The sequence below is a fragment of the Lampetra fluviatilis genome, chromosome 71 (assembly GCF_964198595.1).
Source record: "Lampetra fluviatilis chromosome 71, kcLamFluv1.1, whole genome shotgun sequence".
Lineage (NCBI taxonomy): Eukaryota > Metazoa > Chordata > Hyperoartia > Petromyzontiformes > Petromyzontidae > Lampetra > Lampetra fluviatilis.
The window spans coordinates 2,235,111-2,253,979 of record NC_136345.1 but is presented as its reverse complement, the minus strand read 5'-3'; the positions used below and the strand labels follow the sequence as shown (position 1 = coordinate 2,253,979).

Sequence of the window (18,869 nt, the reverse complement as noted above, 5' to 3'; positions counted from 1 at the left end):
TGCTTGTGTTGCAATCGAAACGTCGTAATATGCTATTATTTAATTTATTATTTTATCTTTAGACGTGACTTAACCGAAAGAACCAAAGAATAATTCCTGCAGTCACGAAAGCTCCAAAATTAAGATTGCCTGATTACTCATGGAGAGTTGAGCAGGTACAGTGTTGTATGACATGAAATTCCCAGGCAGGTGATTTATTTTGGTGGAACATACGCAAGGCCACCTTTCATGATGGAATTATCCAGGCACAGAACAAGATTATCTAACCCCATCTCATTAAGTAGCCATTTCTAGATCATCAGCAGATATAACATGGTTGACCAAGGAACGATCCCTTAACTATAACCAGGCATCGATGCGCGTATCATTTTAACCGTAACCAATGCTATTTATTTCTATGGCCATTGAGAGCTTCTCAAACGACATAATTATTTAAGATGCTCTGTAATGTAATGCATGGGGCTAGAGTGAAATTTTGTCACAAGCCAAGTTGAACAGGAAATGATTCCGACTCCTGGTCACGCAGCTTTAGACGGGATTTCCCAAAATCATAAAAATCATCAAAGAATGTGAGTAGAGGCAGAGACGTAAAAAACAAAGAACCCAAAGCCCCAAGCCTCTATATGGTACTATATGCCTTAATTACATCAATAAAGCAGAGATATAGTTTCTGCTGAAAATCGGCACTCCTCAGCCCCTTGAATATAGAGGTTACGATCTGGGAAAGTGCCTCGCAAAGCCAAAAGTGCGATATTCAATACTTAAGCCTTACCTAAATAATGGCATGAGGTAAAAGGAAAATAAAAAAACTAAACAATTAAAATGAACATTGAGAAACCATACACAAGACAAAATATGGGAAAAATCTATATAAATAAAGCAAACTTTGTGCATATGAACTTTTTTTGGGAACCAAATTGTGCCAACAACACCAGATGGCAAAAATCCAACATTGTCCATCCTGAAGCTCTCCAAGGGCAACGTATTTAAAAGCTGTCCTCATGAAACAAACAAGCCCCGCTATTGTATAACACAACCACAAAACCGTGACAATATACACATTTACAGCTTTCTTTGGCAGAATTAAATTATTCTAATAAATCCAGCATGGCAAGACATTACTTTTAAAGTTTGATTACCGAGACCTGAGCTAAGCCGGGAAAGTTAGTTATTACTGGATACTATACTTCCGATAAAGTTTGTGCCTGAGTGGGGAGCGGTAGTGCAACGGTTAGCGTGCTGCGCTATTAACCCAACGAGCCGATTTCTATTCCCACAGAGCCAAGCCACAACATGTGGCTGTCGTCTGATGAAGCTGGTTGGAAATAGTTTCAAAACGTTGTACTCAGATTGTAAATGTTGTGGCTTGGCTCTTCAACACACCGATGTGCTGTACTAGTACACTACACTATACACTACTATACACCAGAGGTGGGACAAAGTCATTGTTATGCAAGTCCAAGTCGAGTCGCAAGTCATCAAATTCATGACTCGAGTCTGACTCGAGTCCAAGTCACATGACTCGAGTCCACATCTCATAGGTGGGACAAAGTCATTGTTATGCAAGTCCAAGTCGAGTCGCAAGTCATAAAATTCATGACTCGAGTCTGACTCGAGTCCAAGTCACATGACTCGAGTCCACACCTCTGCTATACACTACACACTACTAAACACTACACTATACACTACAGTATTATACACTACACACTAGTGCTGTACTAGTGACGCATTGGCCACGTTCTGTTTACGTGACAAACCTCTTACTAATTGGCTGTGTCGGGTGGTGGCGGGGTTAACGGCACATTATTTACGCGATCTAACACAAACAAACCTGTATTATGGCTGTATATTTGGAGTTTGCGTGTCCCTCTCTCTCCGTGGTCGCGTGGATTCTCCTCTGGATCCTGCGGTTTTCCCCTGCACATTTAGAGTCAACATCACCACGCGTTTAGAGTATTTGACCAATAAACATTTCCACACGTTAAATTTCGATTTAAAGCTTTCGTGACTGCAGGGATTCATCTTCTTGGTTCTTTCGGTAAAGTCACGTAGAAGGGAAGTAATAAAATAATCAAAATAAAACATTATAAAATAATTCTCACGACGTTTCGACCACAACCAGGTCTGTCGACACCTGGTTTTCACCTGAGGACGGCTGCTTGCGTTGTGGCCGAAACGTCGTGAGAATTATTTTCTTAGGTTTTATTTTTATTATTTTATTACTTCCCTTCTACGTGACTTTACCGAAAGAACCAAGACGATTTCCACACGTTGATAAGCCCACTGTGTTGTGGGCAGGTCGCTTCTGAAAACGAGCGGTGTAGCTCAAGTGGCCTATGCCTGGTAAAATAAAAAAAAAACGTAGAAATATTGAAAGTAAAAACAAAGTTTCAAAGTAGTGAGCCAGGTGAAGACAAATTCAACTTAAGCAGAGAATTAAAGCAAATGCAATCATGCGAGGGCAGGAGACAAGGCCCCGCATGGCTAGGCCCCGCTTTGTAATGTTCCAACCTGGACATCGATTCCGTACTCGCTGCTACTCAATTGATATCCCTACGAGGGAGAAGGAGCGAGGCTCTACCTGGGTTCACAACAACAACCACCACCACCACAACAACAACCACCACGATGTAAACTTCTCACCACGGATCTCAGTGAGCGAACGTACGCGAAGCAGAAGCGACCTGGTAACTCGTGACGTCATGCGGCAGCAGGTGACATGACGTCACTTGCGGGGTTCACACAATCCCCTCCGCCAACGAGCAGCAGGGTAACTGAATACAGTATATTATAGTAATAGGTTTTTACCCTTTAAACTGGTACAAAACTGACACCTTTATACAAGGCATCATGTTTGCAATAACCACAACACAAGTAGTCAAAAATGCAAACAAAAAAAGCAACTCTGATAATGATAATATGCACTGTCCTTGAAGTTGATTGGTCCACACCCGAGACGGCTTTCTCTGATACTGCACTGTGTTTGAGTAGTACGCCTTCTGGTGTCATCTGGTTCTATGGCTCCCTCTCTTGAACAGAGACCCATTGGGTGCGTGAGCTCAACAATAACGTGAACATTGTGTGTGGACACTGTTTGTTGGCGCAGTCGGGGGCACAGGTGGTGCATTGGTCAGTAATCTCAGTCAGTCGACCCATGACACCTGGATCTGCCCCGTGCACATAGCCTGGCACAAGCGCCGTGGTGACGTCACCGCCACTTAGTGGCGAATGGCGGTTGTTGTTACTTTGTGTGTATACACTGTGCGTGTACAGACTGTTTGTATACTGTGTGGGTAAACTGTGTGTACGCTATGTACATGGTGTGTGTAGACATTGTGTGTACACTGCGTGTGTACAGTGTGTGGGTGGTCCGAATCAGTCGGGCGGCATTATCTTCTCATCGGCTGCGCTATGCTGTGTGGAAGCTACCTGGTCTGTCGCTCCGCAAGAAGCTTCGGTTCTTCGCGGCCAGTTTTGCCCTCCCTTCTGTAGGCATGTGAAACGTGGACCCCTCTAAATGGAACATCTGCGCCAGTTCGAAACATTGAGGCCGTCATGCCAACACTCAGATTGAGGGAAGCCAAGTGGTCGCACATTCTCTATTTATTGCAGAGGTTCAAGGTTCAAATCCGACAGGCACGTCTGGCTACTCCAGTAACATTAAACAAAATATGCACCGTCTGCTTAACAGTGGATGTAAAACATACGATTGTGTAATTCAAAACGCATAGGTCGTTGCATGTTGGTGTCATGGTCAATATTTGGGCAATTCCAAAGATTATCCAGAAATTACATAACGGAGATTACACATCAATCATCACCCCCTACTGACAGACTCATGCCCACATGCAGGCGACAGCAGGGTCACCTTATGACACAGAGGCAGCTGCCACTTTAAGCTGCTCTTCGAGTGTCTGTGATGAGATATGAAACAACTGAGTTGCTAAGCCAATTAAGCAAGCAGCATATCAATGCAAATATGAATATAACAGTGGAATACTTGGGAGCTTATTGGCTCTTGCTCCTGATTATTCATCTACCCAAACCACAGGTCACAAATACTCGCCACTCTTACTCTGCAGGTTGAACTCAGGAATTTGAGTGGTCGAATTCACATTCTTTTCATTAAAGGCCAATGACAAAGGTGAATCTATTGGAGCTTTATTAAGCTTACACATCTACCGGGTCTCCATTTTAATTTGTATTGTCTAGGAAGTCCACCCACACCTCCACTTCCACAAACTGCTGGGAGTTGCCTCGCTCTGCCTCACAGTCAGAATTCTCCTCCTGCTTCACGTTGCCTCCATCGATGTGAAGGTACGATTTTGGAGTTGAATCTTCATCTTCACAGTTTACCGTCACTTTTTCGCTCTTCACCATCACTTCACATTTCACCTTCACTTCTTCGCTCTTCATCATTTCTTCACATTTCACCTTCGCCTCTTCACATTTCACCTTGATACCTTTAAAAGTGTCCAAGCTGGGATTCACTTCTGGTTTCATGAGGGATGGGCTCATTGCAGCACTTTGACTTTCACAAGCCGATTTCAGACTCCATTTCTTGGGGATCTTCTGATGATTGTGTGTCCTCTGGTGTCTTTTAAGATTTGATGACTGTGCAAACGCCTTCCCACACAGAGTGCAACTGAAGGGTTTCTCTCCCGTGTGTGTTCTCTGGTGATTTTTAAGAGCAGATGAATGTGAAAATGCCTTCCCGCACACAGTGCACTTGAAGGGTTTCTCTCCCGTGTGTGTTCTCTGGTGTAATTTAAGATATGGTGATTGTGCAAACGCCTTCCCACACAGAGTGCAACTGAAGGGTTTCTCTCCCATGTGTGTTCTCTGGTGTGCTTGAAGATGTGATGATTGTGCAAACGCCTTCCCACACAAAGTGCAACTGAAGGGTTTCTCTCCCGTGTGAGTTCTCTGGTGTATTTTAAGATGTTGTGAATGTGCAAACGCCTTCCCACACACAGTGCAACTGAAGGGTTTTTCTCCTGTGTGTGTTCTCTGATGTAATACAAGAGAAGATGACCGTGAAAACGCCTTCCCACACAGTCTGCACTTGAGGGGTTTATCTCCTGTGTGTGTTCTCCGGTGATTTTTAAGAGCAGATGAATGTGAAAATGCCTTCCCGCACACAGTGCACTTGAAGGGTTTCTCTCCCGTGTGTGTTCTCTGGTGTAATTTAAGATATGGTGATTGTGCAAACGCCTTCCCACACAGAGTGCAACTGAAGGGTTTCTCTCCCATGTGTGTTCTCTGGTGTGCTTGAAGATGTGATGATTGTGCAAATGCCTTCCCACACAAAGTGCAACTGAAGGGTTTCTCTCCCGTGTGAGTTCTCTGGTGTATTTTAAGATGTTGTGAATGTGCAAACGCCTTCTCACACAGAGTGCAACTGAAGGGTTTTTCTCCTGTGTGTATTATCCGGTGTTTTTTAAGAGTAGATTTACGTGAAAATGCCTTCCCACACACACTGCACTTGAAGGGTTTATCTCCCGTGTGTGTTCTCTGGTGTGATACAAGACCAGATGACTGTGAAAACGCCTTCCCACACAGACTGCACCTGAAGAGTTTCTCTCCGGTGTGTGGTCTCTGGTGTATTTTAAGATGTTGTGAATGTGCAAACGCCTTCTCACACAGAGTGCAACTGAAGGGTTTCTCTCCCGTGTGAGTTATCTGATGTAATACAAGAGCAGATGACTGTGAAAACGCCTTCCCGCACAGACTGCACTTCAAGGGTTTCTCTCCTGCGTGAATTCTCTGGTGCTGTATCAGATGTTTAACATGATCCGTGTTGTATGCACACTGGTTGCATTGTTGCCTTTTTGCACCGAGCTGTGCTGAGTGCCTTTGCTCCATCAGACCAATTCTGCAGAGGAAGTGCCAGAGGAAGCATCAACTGCAGACAGAAAAAAATAATATCCAGACCATCTACGTCAGTATCGAGGCACAAAGGAATGCATATATACACAGTCACACATGACTTGCACGTCTATACTCATTCATATATTCATGATAGAGTGAAAAAGATTCCCAAATTCATCACACGGGTACACAATGAGAAGGCAAATGGTCAGCCTGGAAGCCCTAGTATCTTCAAAATGAATGTTAACCTAAAACTCCAAGTACGCAATTTCGGTTGTCTGGCTACAAAAGGAATATTTATGAAAGCAAAATTCAGCTAACATAGCAAAGGGTGTTGAAAATAATACTATTTGTATTATGCAGAAAGGCATAAATTAATGTTCAATCACAACTTAAAGGTGTGAAGCCAGGCTCAGATTTCCTTGAATGCTGGGATGAAGAGAACTAACTTCAGCTGCATATGTGCAGTGTTAATTTCCTGTTTCCATTCTCATAAAAAGTTCCAGAGGAAAACAAAAATAAACTATTGTTTTGATTTAACCTCCGTGTTCAATCGAATTAATAACTTGACACTGTAACACACACTGGCATGGTAAAAAGGTGGTATGTTCAGAACCATGCCTGGCCACCTTCATATGCTACGTATTAATGCTTCCCCACAATGAGTTAAGTTTTCACGAATCAATCACGTTTGTTGTCGGCGATAATCAAACTTTAATTGTGGTAACACTATGTAACACAATTTTTGTTCCTGGGTACTAAGTATTATTTTTTATTGCTTATTTCTAAGAGTCTAGAAAATGGCTATTATTCCCCACAAACTTTGCTTTTGTGACCATAATTTTACGTTAACGAAAATAACAAATTCACCTGTTTTCTCATTGAAAAGAGGTACATTTCTAAATATCACTGTCCTGGTCACAAGAGCAAAGTTTGTGGAGAATAGCCAATTTTTGTACTTTAGAGGCAAAAGAAATTAGGAAATAACACATACTACCCAGGAACAAAACATTTTTTTTGTTACACAGTGGAATAACTGCGCCACCGCTCCCCACATAGATAAACTTTTACATACACATATATTTCTCATGAATGCCATGTAAGTGTGGATCACTTGTCAGCAGGTCATGGGAATGATCCAGGTGTCAAGGGATGACTGACTGAGATGATTAACAGATGCACCAGCTGTGCTTCCTGCTGTCTTGCTGCATATCAGGCACCCAGCGTTCCACCCATTCATGTGAGCGTTGCTACTCTTACCTCATTGTTGTTGCAGAGCAAATACCTCCAACTGCCCTGCAGCATACGTCACGGGCCTCTTCCAGAGGCAGGTCTGATCAACTCCACAACCTCCAATCTCTTCTCTAGCCAAAGCCATGCCCGTTTAACCCGTAACATCTGGACTAACAGAAGATGATTGTGCATGCTGTCTGTTAATGCGGAATTCATGACCCAACCAATGCAGCCTCGCCAGCCAAAGTTTCAGATTATATTCTGTACTGATATTTTAGGGCTCTGTAAGGTTATAATACAATCTTGTTTGGTTCAATAGAGGGGATCATAGGGAGGCCAGCCTTAATAAAAAGCCAGAACATACAGTCCTTAAAATAAGTTAATATTTTGCATCTACAGAGAAAGGAGTAACATCTGTGGCCAAGAAGACTCACAGCTTTATTCCTTCATTTCTAAATCCTCGTGTCTTGGTGAGGTTTGTGGTGGAACCACATTCAGTAGGGCAGTCCAGACCTCCCTTTCCCTGGCGACAGACGAGCTCTTCCTGGGGAATTCCCAGGCGTTCCCAAACCCAGCCAAGCGACGTATTCCCACCAGAATGTCCTGGGCCAGGCCCCAGGGACGTCCCCCAGTGGGACGTGCCTGGTAGAGTTCCAGGGACATTCTATTGGGGGGCCTCATTACAGATATTATATATTGATATCACTCATGGAACAATGCCTGGTGGCTAGGTGACCCACGTAACCCATTTGGGCTCAACCTGGAATGGCTCCGTGGCACCGTCCTGTGCGCCCACCATCCACAGGACGAAGGGTGAGAGGCGGGTGCGATGCCAATATGACAGGGAGAGGGGATGATCTCAGACAGACTAGACCTTGGCGATGGACACTCACAGCTTTGTATGGAGCAAAAGTCCAGGCAGCTTTCACACAGTGTTACACAGTCTAATGAAAGAATGCTGCTAGACAAATTTAAAGTGAGACTTTGGCTGCCAAACCAGAGCTGGTCGTGAACACATTAACCAGGTATGGGAGCTCCTCCATTACTTGTAGAACTGCCTGATTACTCATGGAGAGTTGAGCAGGTACAGTGTTGTATGACATGAAATTCCCAGGCAGGTGATTTATTTTGGTGGAACATACGCAAGGTCACCTTTCATGATGGATTTATCCTGGCACAGAACGAGATTATCTAACCCGATCTCATTGAGTCGCCATTTCCAGATCATCAGCAGATATAACATGGTTGACCAGGGAACGATCCCTTAACTATAACCAGGCATCGATGCGCGTATCATTTTAACTGTAACGAATGCAATTATTTATATGGCTATTGTGAGCTTCTCAAACTACATAATTAATGAAGATGCTATGTAATGTAATGCATGGGGGCAGAGTGAATTTCTGTCACAAGCCAAATTGAACAGCAAATGGCTCCAACTCCTGGTCACGCAGCTTTAGACGGGCTTGCCCAAAATCATAAAAATCGTCAATGAATGTGAGCAGAGGCAGAGACATAATAAACAAAGAACAACCCAAAGCCCCAAGCCTCGATATGGTACGATAGACCTTAATTACATAAAAAAGCAGAGACATTACTCTTAATGTTTGATTACTGAGACCTGAGCTAAGCCGGGTAACTTAGTTATTGCTGGATAAATACTATACTTCCGATGAAGTTTGTGCGTGAGTGGGGAGCAGTAGTGCAACGGTTAGCGTGCTGCGCTATGAACCCAGCGAGCCGATTTCTATTCCCACAGAGCCAAGCCACAACATTTGGCTGTCGTCTGATGAAGCTGGTTGGAATTAGTGTCAAAACGTTGTACTCAGATTGTAAATGTTGTGGCTTGGCTCTCCAACACACCGATATGCTGTACTAGTACACTACACTATACACCACTATACACTACACTATACACTACACATTACTACATACTACACACTAGTGCTGTACTAGTGATGCATTGGCCATGTTCTGTTTACGTGACAAACCTCTTACTAAATGGCTGTCGGGTGGTGGCGGGGTTAACGACATCGATTCACGCGATCAATCCCAAACAAACCTGTATTATGGCTGTATATTTGGAGTTTGCGTGTCCCTCTCTCTCCGTGGTCGCTTAGATTCTCCTCCGAATCCTGCGGTTTTCCCTGCACATTTAGAGTCAACATCACCACGCGTTTAGAGTATTTTACCGATAAACATTTCCACACGTTGATAAGCCCCCATGTGTTGTGGGCAGGTCGCTTCTGAAAAAGAGCGGTGTAGCTCAAGTGGGCTATGCCTGGTAAAATAAAAAAAACGTAAAAATATTTAAAAGAAAAAAAGTTTCAAAGTAGTGAGCCAGGTGAAGACAAATTAAACTTAAGCAGAGAATTAAAGCAAATGCAATCAGGCGAGGGCAGGAGGCAAGGCCCCGCATGGCTAGGCCCCGCGTTGTAATGTTCCAACCTGGACATCGATTCCATACTCGCTGCTACTCAATTGATATCCCTACGAGGGAGAAGGAGCGAGGCTCTACCTGGGTTCACAACAACAACCACAACAACAATCACCACAACAACAACAACGACCACCACGATGTAAACTTCTCACCTCGGATCTCAGTGAGCGTGCGCGGAGCAGCAGCTACCTGGGAACTCGTGACGTCATGCGGCAGCAGGAGGTGACATGACGTCACTAGCGGGGTTTACACAATCTCTCCCCCAAGGAGCAGCATGGTAACTGAATATATTATGTTAACGAGAAGGGCCCATGTCAGGTGATGGTGCTTGGCTGCTATCCCTGTCCCAAATAAACATTGTACTGGAACGGAAAGTCGGCAGACGTGACGTCACGCTCAAAATCACGTTGGAGGGGGTAAATACCTCGGTGACATGACGTCACTAGTGGGGACACCTCCCCCTCGCGCATCACGCCAAGTTAATGAGTGGTGACGTCAGAGAGCGAGATCAGGATTAGAGTTTAAGTTTATACTGGTAGGAACGAACTGGACCAGACCACCAATAGATTAATGTGTCCGTCCGTCCGTCTGTCCGACAAGATGGCCGCCCGCTCCCCCTGCGATCTGTGAACTAAACAAGATGGCCGTCGCTTCCAGCGCCTCACGGCGAAACTTTAAACTTCGCTTCAAATTTACTTTACTGAAACGCAGCACGTTTTTTTAACAGAGACAAGATACATTTATATTAACACAGACACGAGATACATTTAATCGCCTTATTTGCGAGGCCTACTGCAGAAAAGGCATCGCGAGGCCTACTGCAGGGAAGGCTTCGCGAGGCCTACTGCAGGGAAGGCTTTGCGAGGCCTACTGCAGAGAATGCTTCGCGAGGCCTACTGTGGAAGGCTTCGCGAGGCCTAGTGCCGCAGGCTTCGCGAGGCCTAGTGCGGCAGGCTTCGCGAGGCCTACTGCAGAAAAGGCATCGCGAGGACTACTGCAGAGAAGGCTTCGCGAGGCCTACTGCAGAGAAGGCTTCGCGAGGCCTAGTGCAGAAGGCTTCGCTAGGTCTACTGCAGAGAAGGCTTTGCGAGGCCTACTGCAGAAAAGGCATCGCGAGGCCTACTGCAGAGAAGGCTTCGCGAGGCCTACTGCAGGGAAGGCTTCGCGAGGCCTACTGCAGGGAAGGCTTCGCGAGGCCTACTGCAGAGAAGGCTTCGCGAGGCCTAGTGCAGAGAAGGCTTCGCGAGGCCTAGTGCAGAAGGATTCGCGAGGCCTAGTGTGGCAGGCTTCGCGAGGCCTACTGCAGAGAAGGCATCGCGAGGCCTACTGCAGAGAAGGCTTCGCGAGGCCTACTGCAGAGAAGGCTTCGCGAGGCCTAGTGCAGGAGGCTTCGCGAGGCCTAGTGCAGCAGGCTTCGCGAGGCCTAGTGCGGCAGGCTTCGCGAGGCCTAGTGCGGGAGGCTTAGCGAGGCCTAGTGTGGGAGGCTTCGCGAGGCCTGGTGCAGAAGGTGGTGGTGGGGGGTGGTGGTGGGGTTGGGTGGTGGTGGGGGGTGGTGGGGGGGTGGTGAGGGCTGGTGGGAGGGGTGGTGTTGAGGGTGGTGTTGGGGGGGGGGGCTGTCAACTGCGCGCGAAAATCGCTGCGTTTTTTCGTCACGGCGTCGTCAATTTGATGGCGTCGCTGAGATAAAAGCGCCTCCTTGCTGAAGTCGGTCGCCGAGAAGTCTGCAAACGACCACTTCGCCCCCAAGTAGTTGAAGACGGGGGACAGTCGACACAGCGGCGTCCACACGACTCCTCGGCCACCCACGATCACCACGATCACCACACGCCGCCCTCACCACTTAAGCAGGGCGCGTTGCTAAGGAGCGGGGTAGAGGGCGGGGACTTGGAGCCTCTGGCGTGCATCGCTCCTCCCGGTTACTAATTATTATTCCTACCAGCCCACCCCGCAGGGTCCTGTTTTAGATTCCATTTCTATGGCTCCCTCTCTTGAACAGAGACCCCTTGGGTGAGTGAGCTCAACAACAACGTGAACATTACTGTGTGCGTGAACATTGTGTGTACACTTTGTTGGCGCAGTCGGGGGCACAGGTGGTGCATTGGCCAGTCATCTGTCAGTCGACCCATGACACCTGGATCTGCCCCATGCACATAGCCTGGCAAAAGCGCCGTGGTGACGTCACCGCCACTTAGTGGCGATTGTTGTTACTGTGTGTATACACTGTGCGTGTACAGACTGTATACTGTGGGTAAACTGTGTGTACGCTGTGTACATGGTGTGTGTAGACCTTGTGGGAACACTGCGTGTGTACAGTGTGTGGGTGGTCCGAATCAGTCGGGCGGCATTATCTTTTCATCGGCTGCGCTATGCTGTGTGGAAGCTACCTGGTCTGTCGCTCCGCATGAAGCTTCGGTTCTTCTCGGCCAGTTTTGCCCTCCCTTCTGTAGGCATGTGAAACGTGGACCCCTCTAAATGGAACATCTGCGCCAGTTAGAAACATTCAGGCTGTCATGCCTACACTCAGATTGAGGGAAGCCATGTGGTAGCACATTCTCTATTTATTGCAGAGGTTCAAGTTTCCAATCTGGCTACTCCAGTAACATTAAACAAAATATGCACCGTCTGCTTAACAGTGGATGTAAAACATACGATTGTCATTCAAAACGCATAGGTCATTGCATGTTGGTGTAATGGTCAATATTTGGGCAATTTCAAACATGATCCAGAAATTACATAATGAAGATTACACATCAATCATCACCCCCTACTGACAGACTCATGCCCACATGCAGGTGACAGCAGTGTCACCTTATGACAGAGGCAGCTGCCACTTGAAGGTGCTCTTCGAACGTTTGTGATGAGATATGAAACTGAGTTGCTGAGGCAATTAAGCAAGCACCATATCAATGCAAATATAAATATAACAGTGGAATACTTGGAAGCTTATTGGCTCTTGTTCCTGATTATTCATCTACCCAACCCACAGGTCAACAAATACTCGCCGCTCTTACTCTGCAGGTTGAACCCAGGAATTCAGTGTTCAAATTCACGTTCTTTTCATTAAAGGCCTGTGACAAAGGTGCATCTATTGGAGCTTCATTGTCTCAAGCCTACCCATCTACCGGGTCTCCATTTGACTTTGTATTGTCTAAGAAGTCCACCCACACCTCCACTTCCACAAACTGCTGGGAGTTGCCAAGCTCTGCCTCGCAGTCAGAATTCTCCTCCTGCTTCACGTTGCCTCCATCGATGTGAAGGTACGATTTTGGAGTTGAATCTTCATCTTCACAGTTTACCATCACTTTTTCGCTTTTCACCATCACTTTCTCACATTTCACCTTCACTTCTTCGCTCTTCATCATTTCTTCACATTTCACCTTCGCCTCTTCACATTTCACCTTGATACCTTTAAAAGTGTCCAAGCTGGGATTCACTTCTGGTTTCATGAGGGATGGGCTCATTGCAGCACTTTGACTTTCACAAGCCGATTTCAGACTCAATTTCTTGGGGATCTTCTGATGATTGTGTGTCCTCTCGTGTCTTTTAAGAATTGATGACTGTGCAAACGCCTTCCCACACAGAGTGCAACTGAAGGGTTTCTCTCCCGTGTGTGTTCTCTGGTGTCTATGAAGACCTGACCACTGTGCAAATGCCTTGTCACACACAGTGCACTTGTAGGGTTTCTCTCCCGTGTGTGTTCTCTGGTGTAATTTAAGATGTTGTGAATGTGCAAACGCCTTCCCACACACAGTGCACTTGAAGGTTTTCTCTCCCGTGTGTGTTCTCTGGTGTAATTTAAGATGTTGTGAATGTGCAAACGCCTTCCCACACACAGTGCACTTGAAGGGTTTCTCTCCTGTGTGAGTTCTCTGATGAAATCCAAGAGCAGATGAATGTGAAAACGCCTTCCCGCACAGACTGCACTTGAAGGGTTTTTCTCCTGTGTGTGTTCTCCGGTGTTGTTTAAGAGTAGATGAATCTGAAAATGCCTTCCCACACACACTGCACTTGAAGGGTTTATCTCCCGTGTGTGTTCTCCGGTGGTTCCTTAGAACTGATGGATATGAAAATGCCTTCTCACACAGAGTGCAACTGAAGGGTTTCTTTCCCGTGTGTGTTCTCTGGTGTCTATGAAGACCTGATGACTGTGCAAATGCCTTGTCACACACAGTGCACTTGAAGGGTTTCTCTCCAGTGTGTGTTCTCTGGTGTAATTTAAGATATGGTGATTGTGCAAACGCCTTCCCACACAGAGTGCAACTGAAGGGTTTCTCTCCCGTGTGTGTTCTCTGGTGTATTTTAAAATGTTGTGAATGTGCAAACGCATTCCCACACAAAGTGCAACTGAAGGGTTTCTCTCTCGTGTGAGTTCTCTGATGTAATACAAGAACAGATAGCTGTGAAAACGCCTTCCCGCACAGACTGCACTTGAAGGGTTTTTCTCCTGTGTGTGTTATCCGGTGTTTTTTAAGAGCAGATTTATCTGAAAATGCCTTCCCACACACAGTGCACTTGAAGGGTTTCTCTCCTGTGTGTGTTCTCTGGTGTATTTTAAGATGTTGTGAACGTGCAAACGCCTTCCCACACAGAGTGCAACTGAAGGGTTTCTCTCCCGTGTGTGTTCTCTGATGTAATACAAGAGCAGATGACCGTGAAAACGCCTTCGCGCACAGACTGCACTTGAAGGGTTTTTCTCCTGTGTGTGTTCTCTGGTGGTTCCTTAAAACTGATGGATATGAAAATGCCTTGTCACACACAGTGCACTTGAAGGGTTTCTCTCCTGTGTGAGTTCTCTGGTGCTGTGTTAAATGTCCAACACGATCCGTGCTGTATGCACGCTGGTCGCGTTGTTGCCTTTTTGTACCGAGCTGCGCTGAGTGCCTTTGCTCCATCAAACCAATTTTGCAGAGGAAGCGTCAGCTGCAGAGAGAAAAAAGAGAATATCCACACCATCTACGTCAGTATTGAGGCACAAAGGAATGCATATATACAGTCACACATGACTTGCATGTCTATACTCATTCACATATTCATGATAATATGAAAAAGATTCCCAAATTCATCACACGGGCACACAATTAGAGGGCAAATGGTCAACCTGGAAGCCCTAGTATCTTCAAAATGAATGTTAACCTAAAACTCCAAGCACACAATTTCGGTTGTCTGGCTACAAAAGGAATATTTATGAAAGAAAAATGCAGCTAACACAGCAAAGGGTGTTGAAAATAATACTATTTTTATTATGCAGAAATGCATAAATTAATGTTCAATCGCTAACTTAGAGGCATGAAGCCAGGCTCAGATTTCCTTGAATGCTGGGATGAACAGATCTAACTTCAGCTGCATATGTGCAGTGTTAATTTCCTATTTCCATTCTCCTAAAAATTTTCAGAAGAAAAAAAGTATATACAGTGATACCTCGGTTCACGAACGCTTCGGTTCACGAACAACTCGGTTCACGAACAGAAAATTTCATAAAAATATGCTCCGGTTCACGAACTCCGCTTCAGTTCACGAACAGGAGCCGCGGCCATTTTTATGCTAATTCCAGGCTGTCACATGGTCGTGACTTCCTGTAGGAAGATCGTGGAGAGAAGCAGAGACACAGAAAGAAGTACTGTGAGTACTGTGAAGACACTTTCAGTGACTTTATGATTTTTGGTGTGCTTTTAGCACATACAGTACTGCACTACTGTACTGTACAATACTGTACTTACTGTATTGTACAGTTCACCCGTAAGAGTGCTTACTGTCTCCCACCCGCCTTCCACCTGCCTTCCTCCATGCCAGAAGTCATCTCAAGCAAGGTTAGTGTTCTCTCTTTATACATTACTATACTGTACAGTACTACAGTAATGTGTATTGTCATTTGTTTCGTATTTTTGTGCTTCAAAAACCAAAAAAAAAGGTCAGAACGGATTAACCGGATTTACATTGAACCCTATGGGAAAATGTGCCTCGGCTCACGACCAATTCAGTTCACAACCAGAGTCAGTTCACGAATTAAGTTCGTGAACCGAGGTATCACTGTACTATTGTTTTGATTTAACCTCCGTGTTCAATCGAGTTAATATACTTTACTGCAAATACAAACTTGACACTGTAACACACACTGGCATGGAAAAAAGGTGGTGGTGTGTTCAGAACCATGCCTGGCCACCTTCATATGCTCAGTATTAATGCTTCCCCACAATAAGTTAAGTTTTCACGAATCAATCACGTTTGTTGTCGGAGATAATCAAACTTTAATTGTGATAACACTATGTAACACAATTTTTGTTCTTGGGTACTAAGTGTTATTTTTTTATTGCTTATGCCTAAGAGTCTAGAAATTGGCTATTATTCCCCACAAATTTTGCTTTTGTGACCAGAATTGTACGTGAACGAAAATAACAAATTCACCAGTTTTTTCATTGAAAAGAGGTAAATTTCTAAATATCACTGTCCAGGTCACAAAAGCAAAGTTTGTGGGGAATAGCCATTTTTTGTACTTAAGAGGCAAAAGCAATTAGGAAATAACACATACTACCCAGGAACAAGACATTGTTTTTGTTACACAGTGGAAAAACTGCGCCACCGCTCCCCACATAGATAAACTCTTACATACACATATATTTCACATGAATGCCATGTAAGTGTGGATCACTTGTCAGCATGTCATGGGAATGATCCAGGTGTCAAGGGATGACTGACTGAGATGATTAACAGACGCACCAGCTGTTTTTCCTGCTGTCTTGCTGCATTTGAGGCACCCAGCGTTCCACCCATTAATGTGATCGTTGCTACTCCAACCTCATTGTTGTTGCAGAGCAAATACCTCCAACTCCCCTGCAGCATACGTCACGGGCCTCTTCGAGAGGCCGATCTTGACAGCAGGTCTGATCAACTCCACATCCTCCAATCTCTTCTCTAGCCAATGCCATGCCCGTTTAGCCCGTAACATCTGGACTAACAGAATATGATTGTGCATGCTGTCTGTTTATGCGGAATTCATGACCCAACCAATGCAGCCTCCCCTGCCAAAGTCTCAGATTATATTCTGTACTGATATTTTAGGGCTCTGTAAGGTTATAATACAATCTTGTTTGGTTCAATAGAGGGGATCATAGCCTGGCCAGTCTTAATTATAAGCCAGAACAGACGGTCCTTTAAATAAGTTAATATTTTGCATCTACAGAGAAAGGAGTAATATCTGTGGCCAAGAAGACTCGCAGCTTTGTTCGTTTATTTCTAAATCTTCTTGTCTTGGTGAGGGTTGTAGCGGCAGCACATTCAGTAGGGCAGTCCAGACCTCCCTTTCCCTTGCGACAGCCTCTGGATCTTCCTGGGGAATTCCCAGGCGTTCCCAAGCCAGCCAAGCGACATTCCCACCAGCATGTCCTGGCCCGGGCCCCGGGGACTTCCCTCAGTGGGACGTGCCGGATAGAGTTCCAGGGGCAGTCTATTGGGGGGCCTCGTTACAGATATTGTATATTGATATCAGTCGTGGAATGAGGCCTGGTGGCTCGGTGACCCACGTAACCCATTTGGACCCAGCCTGGAATGGCTACGTGGCACCGTCCTGTGCGCCCACCATCCACAGTACGAAGAGTGAGAGGCGGGTGCGTTGCCAGTATGGCAGGGAGAGGGATGGTCTCAGACAGACTAGACCTTGGTGATGGACACTCACAGCTTTGTATAGCGCAAAAGTCCAGGCAGCTTCCACACAGTGTTACACAGTCTAATGAAAGAATGCTGCTAGACAAATTTAAAGTGAGACTTTGGCTGCCAAACCAGAGCTGGTCGTGAACACATTAACCAGGCATGGGAGCTCCTCCACCACATGTAGAACTGCCTGATTACTCTTTGGTTCTTTCGGTTAAGTCACGTCTAAAGATAAAATAATAATAAAATAATAAAAATAAAACATAATAAAATTATTCTCACGACGTTTCGGCCACAACGCAAGCAGCCGTCCTCAGGTCAAAACCAGGTCCGTCGAGGCGACAGAGTCTGAATGAAACAGCACACGAGCTTGGAGCATATATATAATCTATATAAATAAAGCAAACTTTGTGCATATGAACGTTTTTTTGGGAACCAAATTGTGCCAACACCACCAGATGGCAAAAATCCAACATTGTCCATCCTGAAGCTCTCCAAGGGCAACGTATTTAAAAGCTGTCCTCATGAAACAAACAAGCCCCGCTATTGTATAACACAACCACAAACCCGTGACAATATACACATTTACAGCTTTCTTTGGCAGAATTAAATTATTCTAATAAAGCCAGCATGGCAAGACATTACTTTTAATGTTTGATTACCGAGACCTGAGCTAAGCCGGGAAACTTAGTTATTACTGGATACTATACTTCCGATAAAGTTTGTGCGTGAGTGGGGAGCGGTAGTGCAACGGTTAGCGTGCTGCGCTATTAACCCAACGAGCCGATTTCTATTCCCACAGAGCCAAGCCACAACATGTGGCTGTCGTCTGATGAAGCTGGTTGGAAATAGTTTCAAAACATTGTACGCAGATTGTAAATGTTGTGGCTTGGCTCTTCAACACACCGATGTGCTGTACTAGTACACTACACTATACAATACACACTACTATACACTACAGTATTATACACTACACACTAGTGCTGTACTAGTGACGCATTGGCCACGTTCTGTTTACGTGACAAACCCCTTATTAATTGGATGTATCGGGTGGTAGCGGGGTGAACGACACATTTATTTATTTACGCGATCAATCCCAAACAAACCTGTATTATGGCTGTATATTTGGAGTTTGCGTGTCCCTCTCTCTCCGTGGTCGCGTGGATTTTCCTCCGGATCCTGCGGTTTTCCCTGCACATTTAGTCAACATCACCACGCGTTTAGAGTATTTGACCGATAAACATTTCCACACGTTGATAAGCCCACTGCGTTGTGGGCAGGTCGCGTCTGAAAAAGAGCGGTGTAGCTCAAGTGGGCTATGCCTGGTAAAATAAAAAAAAACGTAGAAATATTTAAAGTAAAACAAAGTTTCAAAGTAGTGAGCCAGGTGAAGACAAATTAAACTTAAGCAGAGAAATAAAGCAAATGCAATCAGGCGAGGGCAGGAGGCAAGTCTCCGCATGGCTAGGCCCTGCGTTGTAATGTTTCAATCTGGACAACGATTCCATACTCGCTGCTCCTCAATTGATATCCCTACGAGGGAGAAGGAGCGAGGCTCTAACTGGGTTCACAACAACCACCACAACAATCACCACAACAACAACGACCACCACGATGTAAACTTCTCACCTCGGATCTCAGTGAGCGAGCGTGCACGAAGCATAAGCGACCTGATAACTCG

At 45.4% G+C, this 18,869-nt stretch overlaps 2 protein-coding genes across 5 annotated transcripts in view; both read right to left on the bottom strand.

The window, feature by feature from the left end:
• Nucleotides 1–2,706, bottom strand: part of LOC144953012 (uncharacterized) — a 62,450-nt gene extending 59,744 nt beyond the window's left edge. For all 4 annotated transcript variants that reach the window (XR_013640737.1, XR_013640736.1, XR_013640738.1 and 1 more), the window contains exons 1-2: nucleotides 2,644–2,706; nucleotides 1,832–1,917 (exon numbers count right to left, since the gene is read on the bottom strand). The gene's annotated coding sequence lies outside the window, so the exon portion shown is untranslated. The remainder of the gene's footprint in view (nucleotides 1–1,831; nucleotides 1,918–2,643) is intronic.
• A 1,196-nt stretch (nucleotides 2,707–3,902) lies between these two features.
• LOC144952946 (uncharacterized) lies at nucleotides 3,903–18,869 on the bottom strand. The gene is made up of 4 exons (XM_078883432.1): nucleotides 18,818–18,869; nucleotides 18,295–18,379; nucleotides 12,659–14,464; nucleotides 3,903–5,902 (listed from the first exon to the last, which is right to left on the bottom strand). The coding sequence occupies exons 3-4, from the start codon at nucleotides 14,434–14,436 to the stop codon at nucleotides 4,195–4,197; spliced, it is 3,486 nt and encodes a 1,161-aa protein (XP_078739558.1). The 5' UTR covers nucleotides 14,437–14,464; nucleotides 18,295–18,379; nucleotides 18,818–18,869; the 3' UTR covers nucleotides 3,903–4,194.

Coding starts and splice junctions, on each gene's coding strand:
- LOC144952946 (XM_078883432.1), bottom strand. CDS start 14,436: ATGGAGCAAAGGCACTCAGCGCAGCTCGGTACAAAAAGGCAACAACGC. Junction 5,903..12,658: donor AATGGAGACCCGGTAGATGG/GTAGGCTTGAGA, acceptor TGTCTGCAGTTG/ATGCTTCCTCTGGCACTTCC.